This window comes from Canis lupus, chromosome 34 (genome assembly GCF_048164855.1).
Source record: "Canis lupus baileyi chromosome 34, mCanLup2.hap1, whole genome shotgun sequence".
NCBI classification, from domain to species: domain Eukaryota; kingdom Metazoa; phylum Chordata; class Mammalia; order Carnivora; family Canidae; genus Canis; species Canis lupus.
In genome coordinates this window covers 14,348,027-14,362,511 of record NC_132871.1, presented here as the reverse complement: position 1 = coordinate 14,362,511, position 14,485 = coordinate 14,348,027, and the positions used below count along the sequence as shown (strand labels likewise).

The following is a 14,485-nucleotide window of genomic DNA, read 5'->3' as shown; positions in this document are numbered from 1 at the left end:
TGCTTAGAGAAGCTCGAATCACGGGGTCAATGAGCTTCAGCTCAGGCCGTCCTAGCCTGGGAAAACAATGCAGGAATGGAAATGGACACTGGATTTGTAGCCTCCCTTGTCTTTCCCAGAGCCTTGCCCACACTCTGTTGGAAGCTAGACTCCATACAGGCCCGGAAACTGGTCAGAAAAGACAGGATTTGTCTAAGGATGGTGCCACTGAACCCAGAAAGTCACCCCCATCTCATGTCTGTTTTTTTGGCAGAGGTGAGTTGAAGACACACGGGATGGCCTGAATCGCCATCCTGGAGGAGAGGAAGGAAGCCTGGGTGTCCCCTTAGCAGGGCTCTCTGGCCTGCCCCTAGTTTCCTCTCTCCTAAAGGCTGGTCCCTTCAGAGGGGAGGGCTGAGATTCAGGTTCTCCTGTAAGAAGGGGCCAGAGCTGAGCTCTCTCAGCCCTGGAGTGTGCTCTTCCACAGGAGGTGAAGTGGGAAAGTGCCCTCCGTAAGGGGGGGCGGGGCTCAGAATCGCAGGCAGAAGTAAAGCCTCCCTGTTTGGGGGGCATTGGGATAAAACAATCTACTACTCACAGCAAAAATGAACGCTTCCCATGTGCCAGGCACTGTGTTACATCATCGTCTCGTCCTATGCTTACAAAAACTCGGAGATCGCTGTTATTATTTCTCCTATCTCCTAGATCTGCGAACTGCAGCAGACAGGGTAAGGGGGAGGAGGGGAGCCCAAAGTCACCGAGTCCGTGATGCAAACTAAGATGCTTCTGCTGTAGGCCTCAACGCTTTGAAGGAAAGGGAGTTTTAGTTCAGGCCTGACTTACCCACCTAGCCCTGGCCTTCTCAGATCATGACAGAAAGTAGGGCCACTTTCAAAGCTGGAAGCTAGCTGGGTGGGCCCCAAGGTGGAAGGCGGAGGTGAATGGCCTGTGGACCTGTCCCCTCAGAGAGTATCACGCGTGAGGATGCCACTCGCACAGCAACGTGCCTCAGTCTCTGCGCGAAGGTGCCTGTATGCACGAGTGTGCTTATGTGGGTTTGGGCACCAGTGTCTGCGAATATGCATATGCGTGTCCGTGAATTTCTATCAGTGATCTGTGTGTGTGACTCAGGGGGAGTGTGACTGTGAGTGTGTGTACGAATGAGCATATGTGATAGCGTAGATGTGACTCTAAGCGTCAGTCACAGTGTGGGATTGTATGTGTCTTAGCGCGGCCTTGTGTGCCGGGGTCGCCCTGCATTCCAGAGCAGCCAACCGAGTTTCCCCCAGAGGGCCGAGGTGACTCACCGAGCTCTCCCGCTTAGCCAGCCCCAGGAGGGCCACGGGGGGCAAACGGAGGGGAGGGCCCAAGGCAGGGGTCCCCCTCCGGCCCGGCTTCTTGGGGCCGCGCTCGGGCTGCGACTGCAGGGCCCCCGCGGCGGCTCGGAAGCCCTGCCTGGCGGGCCCCACCGGCGCGGGGGCGGCGGAGACCGCCCAGGCGCGGGGCAGTGGCGCCGGCGCTGGAGGGGCCCGGCGGGCGGAGGCTGCAGCCGCCCGGGCGCTGGGTGACTCACCGCGCGGCGAGCCGCGAACCCCGCGCCAGGACTCGGGCGCCCGCGCGGCCTGAGCGTTTCGGGGAGGCCCGCGCGGGGCGCGCCTGTTCTCGCCTCGCCTCCCCGCTGTCACAGCCTCTGAACCACGGAGATGTCACTCCCGGCTGGCCAGGTTCCCCGCCCGGGCGGCGGCTCCAGGTCCCAGGTCGTGACACCAAGGAACGAGCGCACACATCCAATGGAAACAATAATTTATTTAAATAATCTCTTCATATTGTAAAATCAACATTAAGAGCATGTTGTTTTCATAATAAATAACCCCAAAATACCTTTCATTTCAAGAACAAAGACTTTAGGATAAGATAAAACAAAACCAAATCAGTAGCTTAGTGTAACTGAGAAAATTTTCAAAGGGAAAAATAAAAATGGAGAGGTTGCTGAGGTCACTGCTAAACCGCAGTTTTCACAAGTGGGGGGTTTACAAAAAGTCTGAAAAGACGAGTATTTTTATACAAATAAATCAGTGGGAAAATCTGCACAGACACCTTTATTTACAAACTCTATGTCGAAGTCCAGCCTAATAATCCTGAATAGGTCTTAAAAAAGATAATTTAAACACATTTTTTTTGCAGTGTCCACATATTAAAAAATCATTTTTCCCCAACATCAAAATGAGGTCATCCGCAAAGGCACCTAAACTTTTAAAAAAATAAAAATAAAAAAACTCCACTGGTGATGGATGAGGAGAGAGCTAAGGGAGCGCGTTCCTGGGGGAGACCTAAGGCGGGGCGGAGGGGGGCTCCGAGGGCTGGAGACAGCGGGGCTGGAAGGAGGCGGCGGGCAGCCCGGGTCACGGGGGCGCAGGGGGAGGGCGCGCGGGCCGGGGAGGTCGGTCAGCCCCGGGGACTGGAGCTGGGCCTGGGGGCGGGCAGGGAGAAAGGAGCCTCAGAGCACCCTGGAAGCCTCGCGGCCGGGGAGGCGTGCCTCCCCCGGACTCAGCTCGCGGCCCGCGGCGAGGACGGCGCCCGACCGCCGCGCGGGGCGGGAAGGGGAGGGGAGCCATGTCCCAGGCGGGGGCTCGGTCGGAAGGCGGCCGAGGCGGGCGGCGCGGCCCGAGGGCCTCCGGGAACCTTCCAGTCCCCCGCCGCTCGGAGGCCGCGCGAGGGAGCAGGGCCCGGGCGGGCCGTCCCCGGCCGCTCCTCCCCGAGGATGGGAGGCGTCCGCGGTTCAGCTGGAGGGATCCTCTGGCTTTTGGGGCGAGCCCCGAGGATCGCCGGTCTCTGCTCTCTTAGTCTCTGGCGCAGTCTCCCTCGGGTTAGAAAATCGTCCCCGCGCTCACCGGGGCGCCCCCGCCGCCGTGGTGGTGGTGGTGGTGGTGGTGGTGCGGCTGCGGCGTCTGCGTCGGGTGCAGCAGCGGCGCGGCGGCCTGCAGGTGCGAGGCCGGGCCCGAGGCCTGGTGGTACCACGGGTAGTTGCCCAGGAAAGCCGAGGCCGCGCTGCTGGGGCTGGAGCCCGAGCTGCCCGCGCCGCTGCCGCCGCTGCCCGGGCCGCCGCCGCTCCCCATGCGCGGAGGCGCGCTGAAGTCCCAGGAGGCCGGCGCCGACACGGGCGGCGAGGCGCAAGGGGGCGAGGCGCTGGCCCCGGGGTGCTGTTCCGACGGGATCTCACCGCTCTTCCACATCTTCTTGAACTTGGACCGGCGGTTCTGGAACCAGATTTTGACCTTGGTGGAAGAGGCACACCGAGCGTTAGTGGAAGGACCGGGGTGCGGGCAGGGGAGGGGTGGCGGCGGGGAAGCGCGCGCGGCAGGCGAGCGGGTGCGCGCCGCGGCCTCCCACGCCGCGGGGGCTCATCCCGGGGAGTCGGAGGGGCAGCGGGGTGCGCGCTGCGGCGATGCAACCAGCGGGACCCGGCCCGGAGGCCCAGTTATTTCACCCGCTTAATCAGGATCGCGCGGAAGAACCCCGGGGACGCGGGTCTCGGCCCGCCCGGCCCTGTCGTTTTCTCCCCCGGCGCCCCCCGCCCCCCTACCCTGCGGGATTTCAGTTTCAGGCGCAGAAGTTTAGGCCGCCCACCCAAGGCGCCAGCTTCGTAATCCTTAACATTACTTGGAAATACTTTTCCAAAAACGTCGCCCTGACTCCGCCTGCTTCTCAGCCATCCCAGGCCAGCGCCCTCCCCGCGCCCCCCGCCCCCCACCCTCGGCCCCGAGCCCTCACCTGAGTCTGGGTGAGGCCCAGAGACGCCGCCAGCTCCGCTCGCTCGGGGAGCGCCAGGTATTGAGTCTTTTGGAAACGCCTCTGAAGAGCGGCCAGCTGGAAACTGGAGTAGATGGTTCGGGGCTTCCGGACTTTCTTTGGCTTCCCATTCACTATCCGGATTTCAGGCTCGAGGTCCTCTTTCTCTGCAACGCAAGGCAATCGTGAGCACAGCGCAACCGGGGGCAGGGGCAGGGGGCGCGGGGAGGGGGGGACCCAACAGTTCCCGGTGGGCGTAAGGGCCTGGCGGGGGGACTTGGCCCGAGCCGGGGAGCGGGTTGGCGGGGGCGCTGCGGGGCGCCCGGAGTCGACTTCGCTAAGTGCGGACTCGCGCCGCAGTGGGCCCGGGGAGCCGGGCTCTCCGGGAAGGCGGCGGAGGAGTCAAGCGGCGAGAAAGAGAGCAGGTGGGAAAGAAATGAGGTTGCCACGAAGCAGGCACCGCGCGCCCACGCTCGGCCCCCCAGGGCCCCCCGGTCCCACCAGCTGAGCCCCGAGACACCGTCCCCACTGGCCCTCTGCAGACTGGTGCTTGAGAAGGGTGAAAGGCGCAGGGCGGGCAGAGAGCCGGCCAGCGTAGGCCAGGGTTCTGGATGGATCCCCGCCCCGAACAGTTTAACGCACGCGTCCCGACAGCTCGCTAGAGCGACTCGGCCCCCTCGGTGCCAGCGCGGTGCATACCGGGTTCGTTGGTGGCCGGGGAAGAGCTGGCCCCGTAGGGTGCGTAGGAGGTGTAGGCGGCGGTGTAGCCCAGGTCGTAGCCGCTCTTGGCGGAGTAGGGGACGTTGTTGAGGCCGCCGGCGTGGTACTGGTAGGAGCCCATGTGCGCGTAGGGCGAGCCCCCGCCGCCGCCGCCGCCGCCGCCGCCGCCGCCGCCCGCCGGGTGCTGCTGGTTGGTGTAGTAGCTGCTGTCGGTCGCTGTGGATACCGGGAGCGTGGGCGACTCCTGCGGCTTGTGGAGGCTGCTGCCGCTGCTGCCGCCGGGGCCAGCGCCGCCGCCGCTGGGGGGCTGCTGGTGCTGGTGGTACGTGCTGGAGGCCGCGATCTGGGTCGAGTGCATGTCAGCCACCAGACTGTCAAAGACTCCAGTCATCCTGGCCCGGGACGGGGCAGCGCCGCGGCGGCGGGCGCGAGGGGGGAAGCGAGGCGCCTCCTCCGTCTCTCCCCGTCCCCTCCGGCAGCCAATGTAATTGCGGGGGGGTGAGGGAGGGTGGGGAGGAAAACCAGAAATGGGGCAGCGGTCTGGGCGACTCCTCCTCCGGGGGAGGCGATCACCGTGCCCTGCTCGGGACGGCCGCCGCCGGCCGCATCCTCTCTCCGCCTCTCCACCCGCTCGGCTTCGTGCCCGGGGCCGGCTCGGGCTCGGGCGGGGGGCGGGCCGCGCAGGGGGCAGGGGCGGCGGGGCCAGGCCGGGGCTCCGGGAGGCGGGAGCAGGTGAGCGGCCCCGAGCGGCCTTACGATTGTCTGCGGGGCGGGCTCGGGCCGGGCGGGCATTTAACCCGCGTCACGTGAGCGCCGGCGACGTCACCTGGCAACAGCCAATCCGCGGCGCCGGGCCGCGGGGCTCGGGAGCCGGGACCGCCCGGCCGGGGGTGGCGCGGCGCGCGCGGGGCAGACGGGCCGGGGGCCGGGGGCCGGGGGCCGAGGGAGCGGCGGGGCAGGGGCGCGGGGGGTCGCGGCGGCCAGAGCTGCGGGACGGAGGGCGTGCGGACGGGCACGGGGCGGGCATTCGTCCTCCGAGGAAGGAGAAGTGGGGTGTCCCACCCGGTCCTGGGTCCCAGCGACTCGAACCCTCCCGCCCCGGGTCTCTGCCTTCAAGCATCCGTCAAAATAAAGCGGTGCCGAGAGGCGGGCCAGGTCCAGCTCCGCTTTTCCTCGAAGGGTCTGGCAGTTGCTCTTGCCGGTCACTCGCACTTGACAAAGTCAATTGATTTAAATGACCCATAAACCACGTATAATGATACCTACTTCCACGTACTTGCTAACCAACCCACAGGAATATTAGGCAACTAATCAGATAATGTTTAAATGATTTTTCCCCCTTGTTGCTTGCGAGAAAAGCTATATAAATTCGAAAGTGTTATTACTAATGGCATATCTGAAACCTTTTTTTTTTTTTTTTTTTTTTTTTACTTTGTGCTTTCCCGGTAGGACGAGACTTCAAGCAATTATGTATATTTGATGGTTAACTGACAGGCGAAAAGCGATCCCGGGGATTTCCTCTCTGGGTTGGAATGCTAGAACCAGATTGACCAGATGGCCTTCAAAGTTCGCTCTGATTCTAAACTCTACGTTTTTACAGCCAAGAAGTGGCATAATACTTAGGTGAGAGCGTCGTCTCGATACTACAAGTGAACTTACAGAAACAAATAGAAAAAAAAAAGTTTTATCTCAAGCACTTAACCCTATTTTACGCTTTTTTGAATTTAAGGACCCTGTTTCGCCCTGGCATTGCAATGTCTTCTTTTCTTCTCTTTTATTTATTTTTTTGTCTTCTTCTTTTAAATCTGAAGTGGCGACTTTCTCCATATCAGTATTTCCTAGGGGCTGGGGGCCTGGCACGGAGTTGAGGGACCCGCGCCTTTCCGGGACCCCCCAAGTCCTCGGGTCCCGCGGCAGTGCTTGCCTTGTGGCGCCACCTGCTGGAGGTGTGTGCGGTTGCAGCGGACCCAGGAGACGGTCTAATCACGCTGAGGCGCCAGTCTCTGAAACCCCCCAAAAGAACAAAATAGTAATTAAAAGCCACAAAATTGTGCTAGTGCGAGCCATCTGAAGCACCCCTTCCTAAAGACATAACATGTCGCTGAAAGAACTTGTTTCAACAACTGCCTAATGGAAAACAAGTTGATACTTTTGAAAAATATGATCTGGGTCTTCTTCCCCAGAAAAAGCAAGTGTGTAATTAAAACTCCAGCATCCACACAGCTCCCTCTCTGCGGAATAATGAGGAAGGTAATCCACCCTCAAATCTGCCTGGATTTAGTTCCCAGCCTTCCTTTTGGTTAAGGAAGCCCCCTTGATGGAGGCTGGTGCACTAGTTGGAATGGCTTGGGGAGGTGGGGCTCAGCACCAAGGGACTGCATTGCCTTAGCGCTGCGCTCAGCCTGCTGCGTTGTGGGCCCCAGCTACAAAACTAACCTCTAGGTATTTCATCAGTATTGCCTTTTGGTGTCTTGACTCCAAATTCCAAGTCTTTCTGTCACCACAGTGGTAGCTGCTTTGGCCTGATACAGACACGACCACCACCACCACCACCCCACGTGAAAATCAAATATAAAAGAGACAGTTGCTCCAGTTTTGCCTTCTTTCTGCTCCTTTGTTCCTACTTCAAGCATGTCCTCTAGGCTTTTTCGTGGTGGCAAGTTTGTTGTATTCTGTTATCTATGAGAACCTCCATTAATAGCCTAAAGTCTAGGTCAACTGAGATCTGGAAAATAGCATCTTTCTGGAAGGAAATAGGACTCCAAGTTTCCCTTTAACTGAAAAACAAGAGTCTGTATGGGGGGGGGGGGAGAGAAAAGACCAGAGGCAATGAACAAGGAGAGACAGCAAGAGCGAGGGAACCAGAGACGCAGAACTTACAAGGGCACTTGGAGAATCAAATAAAGACTTGAAATATTAATTCTGATAATCCAGACACAAAGCTGGATTTGCCCAAATGATCTGGTCACATCACAATATCTTGATGATTTCCTCATTTTGGTCTAAAGTCAAGGAGACAGTGCCCTAGAGAATCGACACATTCGTCCACGGTTCAGAGCAGAGGGATGCCCTTGCTCCACAGTAACCTGAGAGGGGTGAAGGGGGGCTCTCGGGCCGGCTTGGGGGAACACTTCTGTGTGGCCACACTCCCTCCTCCGCCTCAGGGGCATTCTTTCACTCTGCCGAGCACTAGAGAAGAATGGGGAGCTCAGGGTTTCCGCTCTGGCCTTGGACGTCCCAGTATCACCACGAAGGCATGCCCGCTGGGAATCCCGTGCCCCTCGGGTTGTTGCTGCGGCACTTTATCTGGTCTCGGGGTCCCACCGTGTCCTCCCTGAGAGCCACTGCAAGCCTTGCCGGATGTGGGCGGAATCCTCGTTCCCATTGTACAGAGGGACACTGAAGGGCCAGGGTGGAACCGACTTTCTTTGAATCAGGCGCCCCTCCTTTCTCTGTTGCTGTTGCGCAAATCACAGGGTATTGGAGCCTTGGTTGAACAGCTGGAGAACAGGTCTTCTGTGCCCTGTTTGCTGCCCCTGACCTACGGCCGGCCTGGGTTTCACCTGGCCCAGTGCCCCCCATCAGCTCTACCATTGGAGGGACACTGAGGGGTCCCCTGGGGGAGCAGATGTCTCCTGCCCAGAGGGAGCGCGTTGGGCGCCCTTCAGGTGCAGAGGGCTCAGTCTCACTCGCATACTATTCTGGGGGGTGGCGGGTGTCGTGCACTGTTGCTGGACTGCTTGCCCTTTGTCCCCAGTTTGCACTTCCCCATAGAGCGTCCTGGGGATGCAGGTTTCTGGGCCATTGGTCCTAGAGGGATCCTTTCCTTTCCTTTCCTTTTCTTTTCTTTTCTTTTTTTTTCTTTTCTTTTTCTTTCTTTCTCTCTTTCTCTCTCTTTCTTTCTTTCTTTCTTTCTTTCTTTCTTTCTTTCTTTCTTTCTTCTTTCTTTTCTAAGATTTTATTTATTTATTCATGAGAGACACACAGAGAGAGGCAGAGACACCGGCAGAGGGAGAGCCGGATGTGGGACTCGATCCTGAGACTCCAGGATCACACCCTGAGACGAAGGCAGACCCTCAACTGCTGAGCCACCCAGGTGTCCCCCTTTCTTGTTTTGAATCTCTTTTGGGTTCATTCTAGATCTCAAAGACGTTGAGAGAGGTTGAGAATTTATGGGAGCCTCCCATCTCCACTTTTCCAGGACCATACTGGCCTGCTCTCATGACCCTTTTTCATTGGCCATTGCATCTTGTTGGGGACAACTCTTGCCCAATCTTTTCGCATTGCTAGTGTCTTCAACTTGCTTTTCTCCTCTCATCTCTAACGGAGCCTCTAGGGTTTGGGTGCGGGGAGCGGTCAGCTCCTCCCAGCCCCTTTGGCCCTTAGGCAGATGGGATTCTGACTCCGGGCCTGCGCATACTTGGACCCCACTTTTCTTCTTGCGTAAATTCAGCAAGACGGCATAATGACTGCTGACCCCGAGAAAACCAAACCTTCGGGGACACCCAGCAGAGTCACCATTCGAACTCAGGTCTGGGCCACAGAGGCAAGAGCTGGGGTTTTGGCCTGGGGCTCACGGGGGAAGGCCTCACTACCCCCACCTTTCCAGGTCAGGTGCCTCGACCACCACGGAGCAGGTGGCAAGGGAGCACCGACAGTCCCGAACACACCCCTCTGGTCCCAGGAGCAGACTGGAGGGAGAGTTTTCTCCCAGAGACTAGCAGGCACGTGGGCACCGAGTGGGAGGGATCCCAGGGCGACCCGGGGTGATCCCAGGGCAGATCCGGAGCAGGCGCCGCCTCGCCGCTGGACACCCTGCAGCTTCCACCAAGGATTACCTTTCTACCTGCTAGTGTGAGTAAACGCGAACGGGAACAAGCCGCCACTCGACATTCACAGCCACGACCTTCCCCAGGGAAGCTGCAGCGCAGTTTTCAGCCAGCACGCTTCGGGAGTTTTCAGACCCAATTTAGCCTTCTAGGTCTTACGGACACTCCCTCCGCGCCCTCCTCCCCCCAGTTCAGGCCCATTTCACTTTCTAGACTACTCAGTGGTTAAAGAGAACAAAAGCTAGGGTTGGGGCCCTCGAGGGCCCCCAGCCTGGGCCGAGCTGGGGGGGGGGGGCTAGGGCGGGGGGCGGGGGCGGGGGGGGGCTCGCCGTTGAGTGGGAGGCGGGCAAGAGCGGAGGGTGGGGGAAACGCACTCTCCTTCCGCGGCTGAAAGCTGCAGAGCTCGAGGACCAGGTGGGGGGAGCCGGGACGCGGACGGCAGCAGCTCCACCCCCACCCCACGCCAGGACCGACACCGAACCGAGGCCGCGGGGACCCGCACTTTGCGCTCGGAGCAGCGCTTGGAACACGGGGCAGGCCAAGGGCTCTCCACGAGGTCGGTCCTGCGCCCGGGAAGAAAACGCCCCCGCCCCCCCCCCCCGCAACCCCGGATTCCCCCCCCCCGCCGCTCCCCCCCCCCCCCCCGCGCAGCTCCAGCTCCCCCCTCCCTGCACCCCCAGCCCCGGCGCCCTGCGCCCCCCTCGCCCCTCCCCGCAGCCCCGGCTCCCCCCTGCAGTCTCCGATGCCCCCACCCTCCCCGCCGCTACTCACCCCTGCGCAGCTCCAGCTCCCCCCACCCTGCGCCCCTGCCCCCCCTCCCTGCCCCCCAGCCCCGGCGGGGCGTTCCGCGGCGCGGGAGGGGGGGGGAGGCTGCGGGCTGAGCCTCGAGGAGCGCCTTTCGCTGCACCTGCAGGCCTCGGCGTGCGGCTCAGCGGTCAGGTGCGGGCGGCAGCTGCTCTTCCAAGGGGAGCGGGAGACGGGACAGCCCCCCCCCCCCAGGCTCCCGCGCCCGCCGGTCGCTGCCGGCCAGTCTTGCCCTCCGCCCACGGGGTCTTCGAAGCCAGTCGGGTCCCTGGGACTCTGCGTCCGGTGGCCGGAGCGCGCGCGTGCACAGCCCCGGGTCCCCGCCGACGGGGAGGGCTTGCGGGGGCCGCCGGGACCCCGAATATCGTTTCGGGGACGCGGATCCCTTTCTCCGCATCGGCCCCGCTTCTTCTCCAGCCGCTGGAGAGCCGTGGCTGCGGGGGACGCGCTCGCGCGTGCTGCGGGGTCAAGCCCCTGTGTCCGCACGGCCCTTGGGAAACGACTTCCTTTTTCTGCGCTTCGTTGTTCGCATCTGCAAATGCTGGTGATAATCCCAGCACCTCCCTCGTGGGGTTCCTGCCCGGGGCACACCTTCCGTGTTTTCCTGACTGCGGCCCTGCTCACGTGCAGGGCTCCGCTCCTCCGACCCGGGCTCCGCAGCTGGAAGGGGCCAAGGCAAGAGGTTCGCGCGCTTTCTTCTCCAGCGAGGCGACGCCTTCTCCAGGCGCTGACAGCAGACGTGGCCTCCAGGCCCGGGGACCGGAGCAGGCCGGGCCCTGGGCGCGGGGCGGCGGGGCGGGGTGCAGGTGCTTTGTGGGGGGGGGTGCGGCGCTGCTGCGGGGGGGCGGGGATGCGGCGCAGCACCCCGGAGGCGGTCCCTGGCCGCCTCTAGCCCGTGCGCCCTTGCAGTCCGCTGGGCAGGGTACGACTGTGCCAAGTCTTAGCTAGTCTCCGTGTGTGGCAGGCCCCGGCTGCTTCTGCTCACCTGAAAATGCAGAGGGAGAGGGAGTGGGGCTGGGGGTGGGGGTGGGGGTGGGCCCTGCAAATTATTCATAAGAAATTGTCCCTCTGGTTAGCTGTCCCTGGTTCCTTGCAGCCTTTTAAAATTAAAAAACCAAACAAACAGCTGTTGAGGCTTGGGGGACTCAGCTGGTTGAGTGTCTACTTTTGGCTGGAGTCATGGTCCCAAGGTCCTGGGATCCAGCCCAGCAGCAGAGTCCCTGCTCATCCCGGAGCCTGCTTTTTCCCTCTCCCTCTGCCACTTCCCTTGCTTGTGCTCTCTGGCTCTCTTTCTCAAATAAATAAATGTAATCTTAAAAAAAAAGAATATTGTTTTAAAAATGCAAAGTAATATATAGTGGTTGTTAGAGAATCAAACAGTATTAGAAATATAGTAGAGTGGTTAAAAGTAGAGACTCTAGCTTAAATCCCAACTTGGCCATTTGCTAGCTGTATGACCGGGAAAATTAACTGCTCTGTGCCTCAATTTAATGTTTAATCAGAATAAAACTTCATGATTTGGATTAGTAATGGATAATTGTGGACCAACTGCTATCTCCCCAGATCTGGTTTTTGGGAGAACACAGCTAGACCACTATTTCCCAGCTTCCCTTGCGGTTAGGTGTAATGATGTAATTCAATTCTAGGCAATGAATGGAACTTGAGGGGGAAGTCACATGTGCCATTCCTAGGATGGAACCTTTAACACAGCATTGAGACTCCTCCCTGCTCTTTCCCCCCATCTACTGGCTGGAACCAGCTTCAACTATGCAGATGTGGCCCTAGGGGTGTCGCTTAGGGGGATGTCCAACACTTGTCTTAGAAGGTCACCTGACCAAGAAATAAACTTCTGATATTTTAAGCTACTGAATTAAAAAAATCTGTTTGTTAAAAAACATTTTCTTTGGAGTCACCTAGTAGATTGAGTAACTTTTGGGCTCCAGCAAATTCTATGATGGCCTTGAATCATCACATTGGCGATATATAAGCTTAACTACTATAACTAATATGACCTTGGAGTCAGACGGGTGATGACTTTTTAGCAAAATATAGAAAAAAAATCTAGAATGTCTTTTGTCTGTGAAAACCAGACTTTGTATTGGGAGCTGAGCATAGAACTCAAACGATTTGATTCCTAGGTGCATTCAGTCCATGGATAGAAATAGGTTAGTACAGGGCCGCCTGGGTGGCTTAGCAGTTGGGTGGGTCTGCCTTTGGCTCAGGGCCGGACCCCAACCAGGGGGTTAGGCTCCCTGCGGAGAGCCTGCTTCTTTCTGTGCGGGTGTCTCTGCCTTTCTCTCTGTGTCTCTCATGAATAAATAAATAAAATTTAAGAAATAGGTTAGCACAGCTGGTGGTTATCATTAAGAACACAAGTCTTAAAATGATCGTTAGTGAGGATCTGGCAGGTCTAAGCCCAAATCATATGTATTTCCTATAAAAAGTGACAAGTTGCAGAGGTTTGTCATCCTGCCCTGTGGGGCCCTCCCTTCCATGTCGTCTTGCCTTGGGGCACACGCTTATTATGCTTAGAGTTGAGGTCATAAGCTTACTACCTACTATAGTCTATACCAGTACCTAAACTGGGATTTAGGGGACACCTGGGTGGCTCAGCAGTTGAGCTGAGGGGCTATCTTCAGCTCAAGGTGTGACCCCGAGTTCTGGAATCGAGTCCCGCATCGGGCTCCTGTATGGAGCCTGCTTCTCCCTGTGGGTGTCTCTGCCTCTCTCTGTGTCTCTCATGAATAAATAAAATCTTTAAAAATAAATAAATAAACAAACTGGTGTTTAGGATGAGCCAGGTAAATGCAGTACAAAGGCTAGAAGTACTGATAATGAACTATTTTATTTTTTAAAATATATTTTAGTTATTTATTTGACAGAGAGAGCACAAGCAGGGGGAGCAGCAGGCAGAGTGAGAGGGAAAGTAGAGGGAGAAGCAGACAGCTTGCTGAGCAGGGAGCCCGATGCAGAGCTCAGTCCCAGGATCCTGGGACCGTGCCCTGAGCCCCATAATGAACTGTTTTAAAATAGAAACACAAAACAAGAGACTTCCCACTCACAGGGCCCAAATAGTTGTCCTCATACTTTGAAGAAAGTATACAAATACTTTGTATTTGTGAAAGGACTTGGCGGTGTTACTTTGGATGATTTCAAGACATTAATTAGTTTTTGCTTATTTTCCAACCCTCAGCTGCGTTCTCCTGGCCCGTGTTATCACATAGTTCTAGATTGATAATGTACTCTGGTTCCATTTAGAACCCAGTACAATTTATCTCCACCTTCCGGAGAGGGTAGACCACTAAGAAGCCAAGCCAAGACTGTTGCCTTGTATAAGACATCGATGACACCCAGTGGTCATTTACGGTCTTCATCTACACCATCCCAGTTCAGAGTAGAACCAACACATTGTATATATTAGTATAAGGAAAGTGCTGTTTGCTTATTAAATAAAACTAAGCAGAGCTTCATTATAACATAAATACCCGAACCCTGACACTCTCCACAGAGGGACACATCTTGTGAAGGGTGAACGAAGTGGCAGCTAGACTTCACAGCCTCCACTGTTGTCTTAACCATGTTACCTTGAGCATTTCTCCCTCGGTAATTTCCTGCCCCAGTTGAGCTCAGTGAAGGATTCCAGTACACTCTTTCCCGTGACACTTTTGATATTCTGACCGTCTGACCTTGTTAGGATCATAACCCAAAGAACAGCTAGGGGAGTTCTGAGATGTTTAAACAAGCTTTTGCTAAAGTTTGGGATAGCAAAAGGGAAAATAAACATCAAAATCAACCTGGATCCGGAAAGCCAATTGCCCTAAACTCTCTGTCAGTATGGACCATATGTATCCCTTATGCTGGATCCCCATCACCTAGTGAGAGACTGAATGAAAAAAAGTATCAACTTAAGAGACTTGAAGGATCAGTTAGAGTTAGCTGGGGAAAAAGTAGAGAGAAGAGGGCGCCTAAGTGGCTCAGTTGGTAGAGCATCTGCTTTTGGCTCAGGTCATGATGAAGTCCCCCATCGGGCTCCCTGCTTGGTGGGGAACCTGCTTCTCCCTTTCCCACTCCCCTGCTTGTTCTCTCTCTCTCTCTGTGTCAAATAAATAAGTAAAATCTTTAAAATTTTTAAAATAATTTTTAAAATATTTTATTTATTTATTTATTTATTTATTTATTTATTTATTTATTCCTGAGACACACAGAGAGAGGCAGAGACACAGGAAGAGGGAGAAGCAGGCTTCCCCTGGAACTCGATCTCAGAACCCGAGGATCCCTGGATCATGCTCTGAGTTGAAGGCAGATGCTCAACCACTGAATCACTCAGGCGTCCCAATGAAATCTTAAAAAAAAAAAAAAAAAAA

At 57.2% G+C, this 14,485-nt stretch overlaps 1 protein-coding gene and 1 long non-coding RNA gene across 3 annotated transcripts in view; one reads left to right on the top strand and one right to left on the bottom strand.

Annotated features, from left to right (window-relative positions):
- Positions 1 to 1,765: 1,765 nt before the first annotated feature.
- Positions 1,766 to 5,230, bottom strand: DLX2 (distal-less homeobox 2). Its single transcript, XM_072811472.1, has 3 exons — positions 4,468 to 5,230; positions 3,751 to 3,935; positions 1,766 to 3,254 (listed from the first exon to the last, which is right to left on the bottom strand). Exons 1-3 carry the CDS (start codon positions 4,877 to 4,879, stop codon positions 2,847 to 2,849), a joined length of 1,005 nt encoding a protein of 334 aa, XP_072667573.1. The 5' UTR covers positions 4,880 to 5,230; the 3' UTR covers positions 1,766 to 2,846.
- A 4,469-nt stretch (positions 5,231 to 9,699) lies between these two features.
- Positions 9,700 to 14,485, top strand: part of LOC140624197 (uncharacterized) — a 153,155-nt gene continuing 148,369 nt past the window's right edge. The window contains exon 1 of one of the 2 annotated variants that reach the window (XR_012023711.1): positions 9,700 to 9,873. This is a non-coding gene — a long non-coding RNA (uncharacterized lncRNA). The remainder of the gene's footprint in view (positions 9,874 to 14,485) is intronic. The other variant, XR_012023710.1, reaches the window with a different exon arrangement.

What these genes read in the sequence shown, in the direction of transcription:
- DLX2 (XM_072811472.1), bottom strand. Translation starts at nt 4,879, where the DNA reads ATGACTGGAGTCTTTGACAGTCTGGTGGCTGACATGCACTCGACCCAG. An exon ending in CCCGGCCACCAACGAACCCG is followed by an intron (nt 3,936 to 4,467) that starts GTATGCACCGCG and finishes CTTGCGTTGCAG; the next exon opens with AGAAAGAGGACCTCGAGCCT. An exon ending in TGGGCCTCACCCAGACTCAG is followed by an intron (nt 3,255 to 3,750) that starts GTGAGGGCTCGG and finishes TCTTCCACCAAG; the next exon opens with GTCAAAATCTGGTTCCAGAA.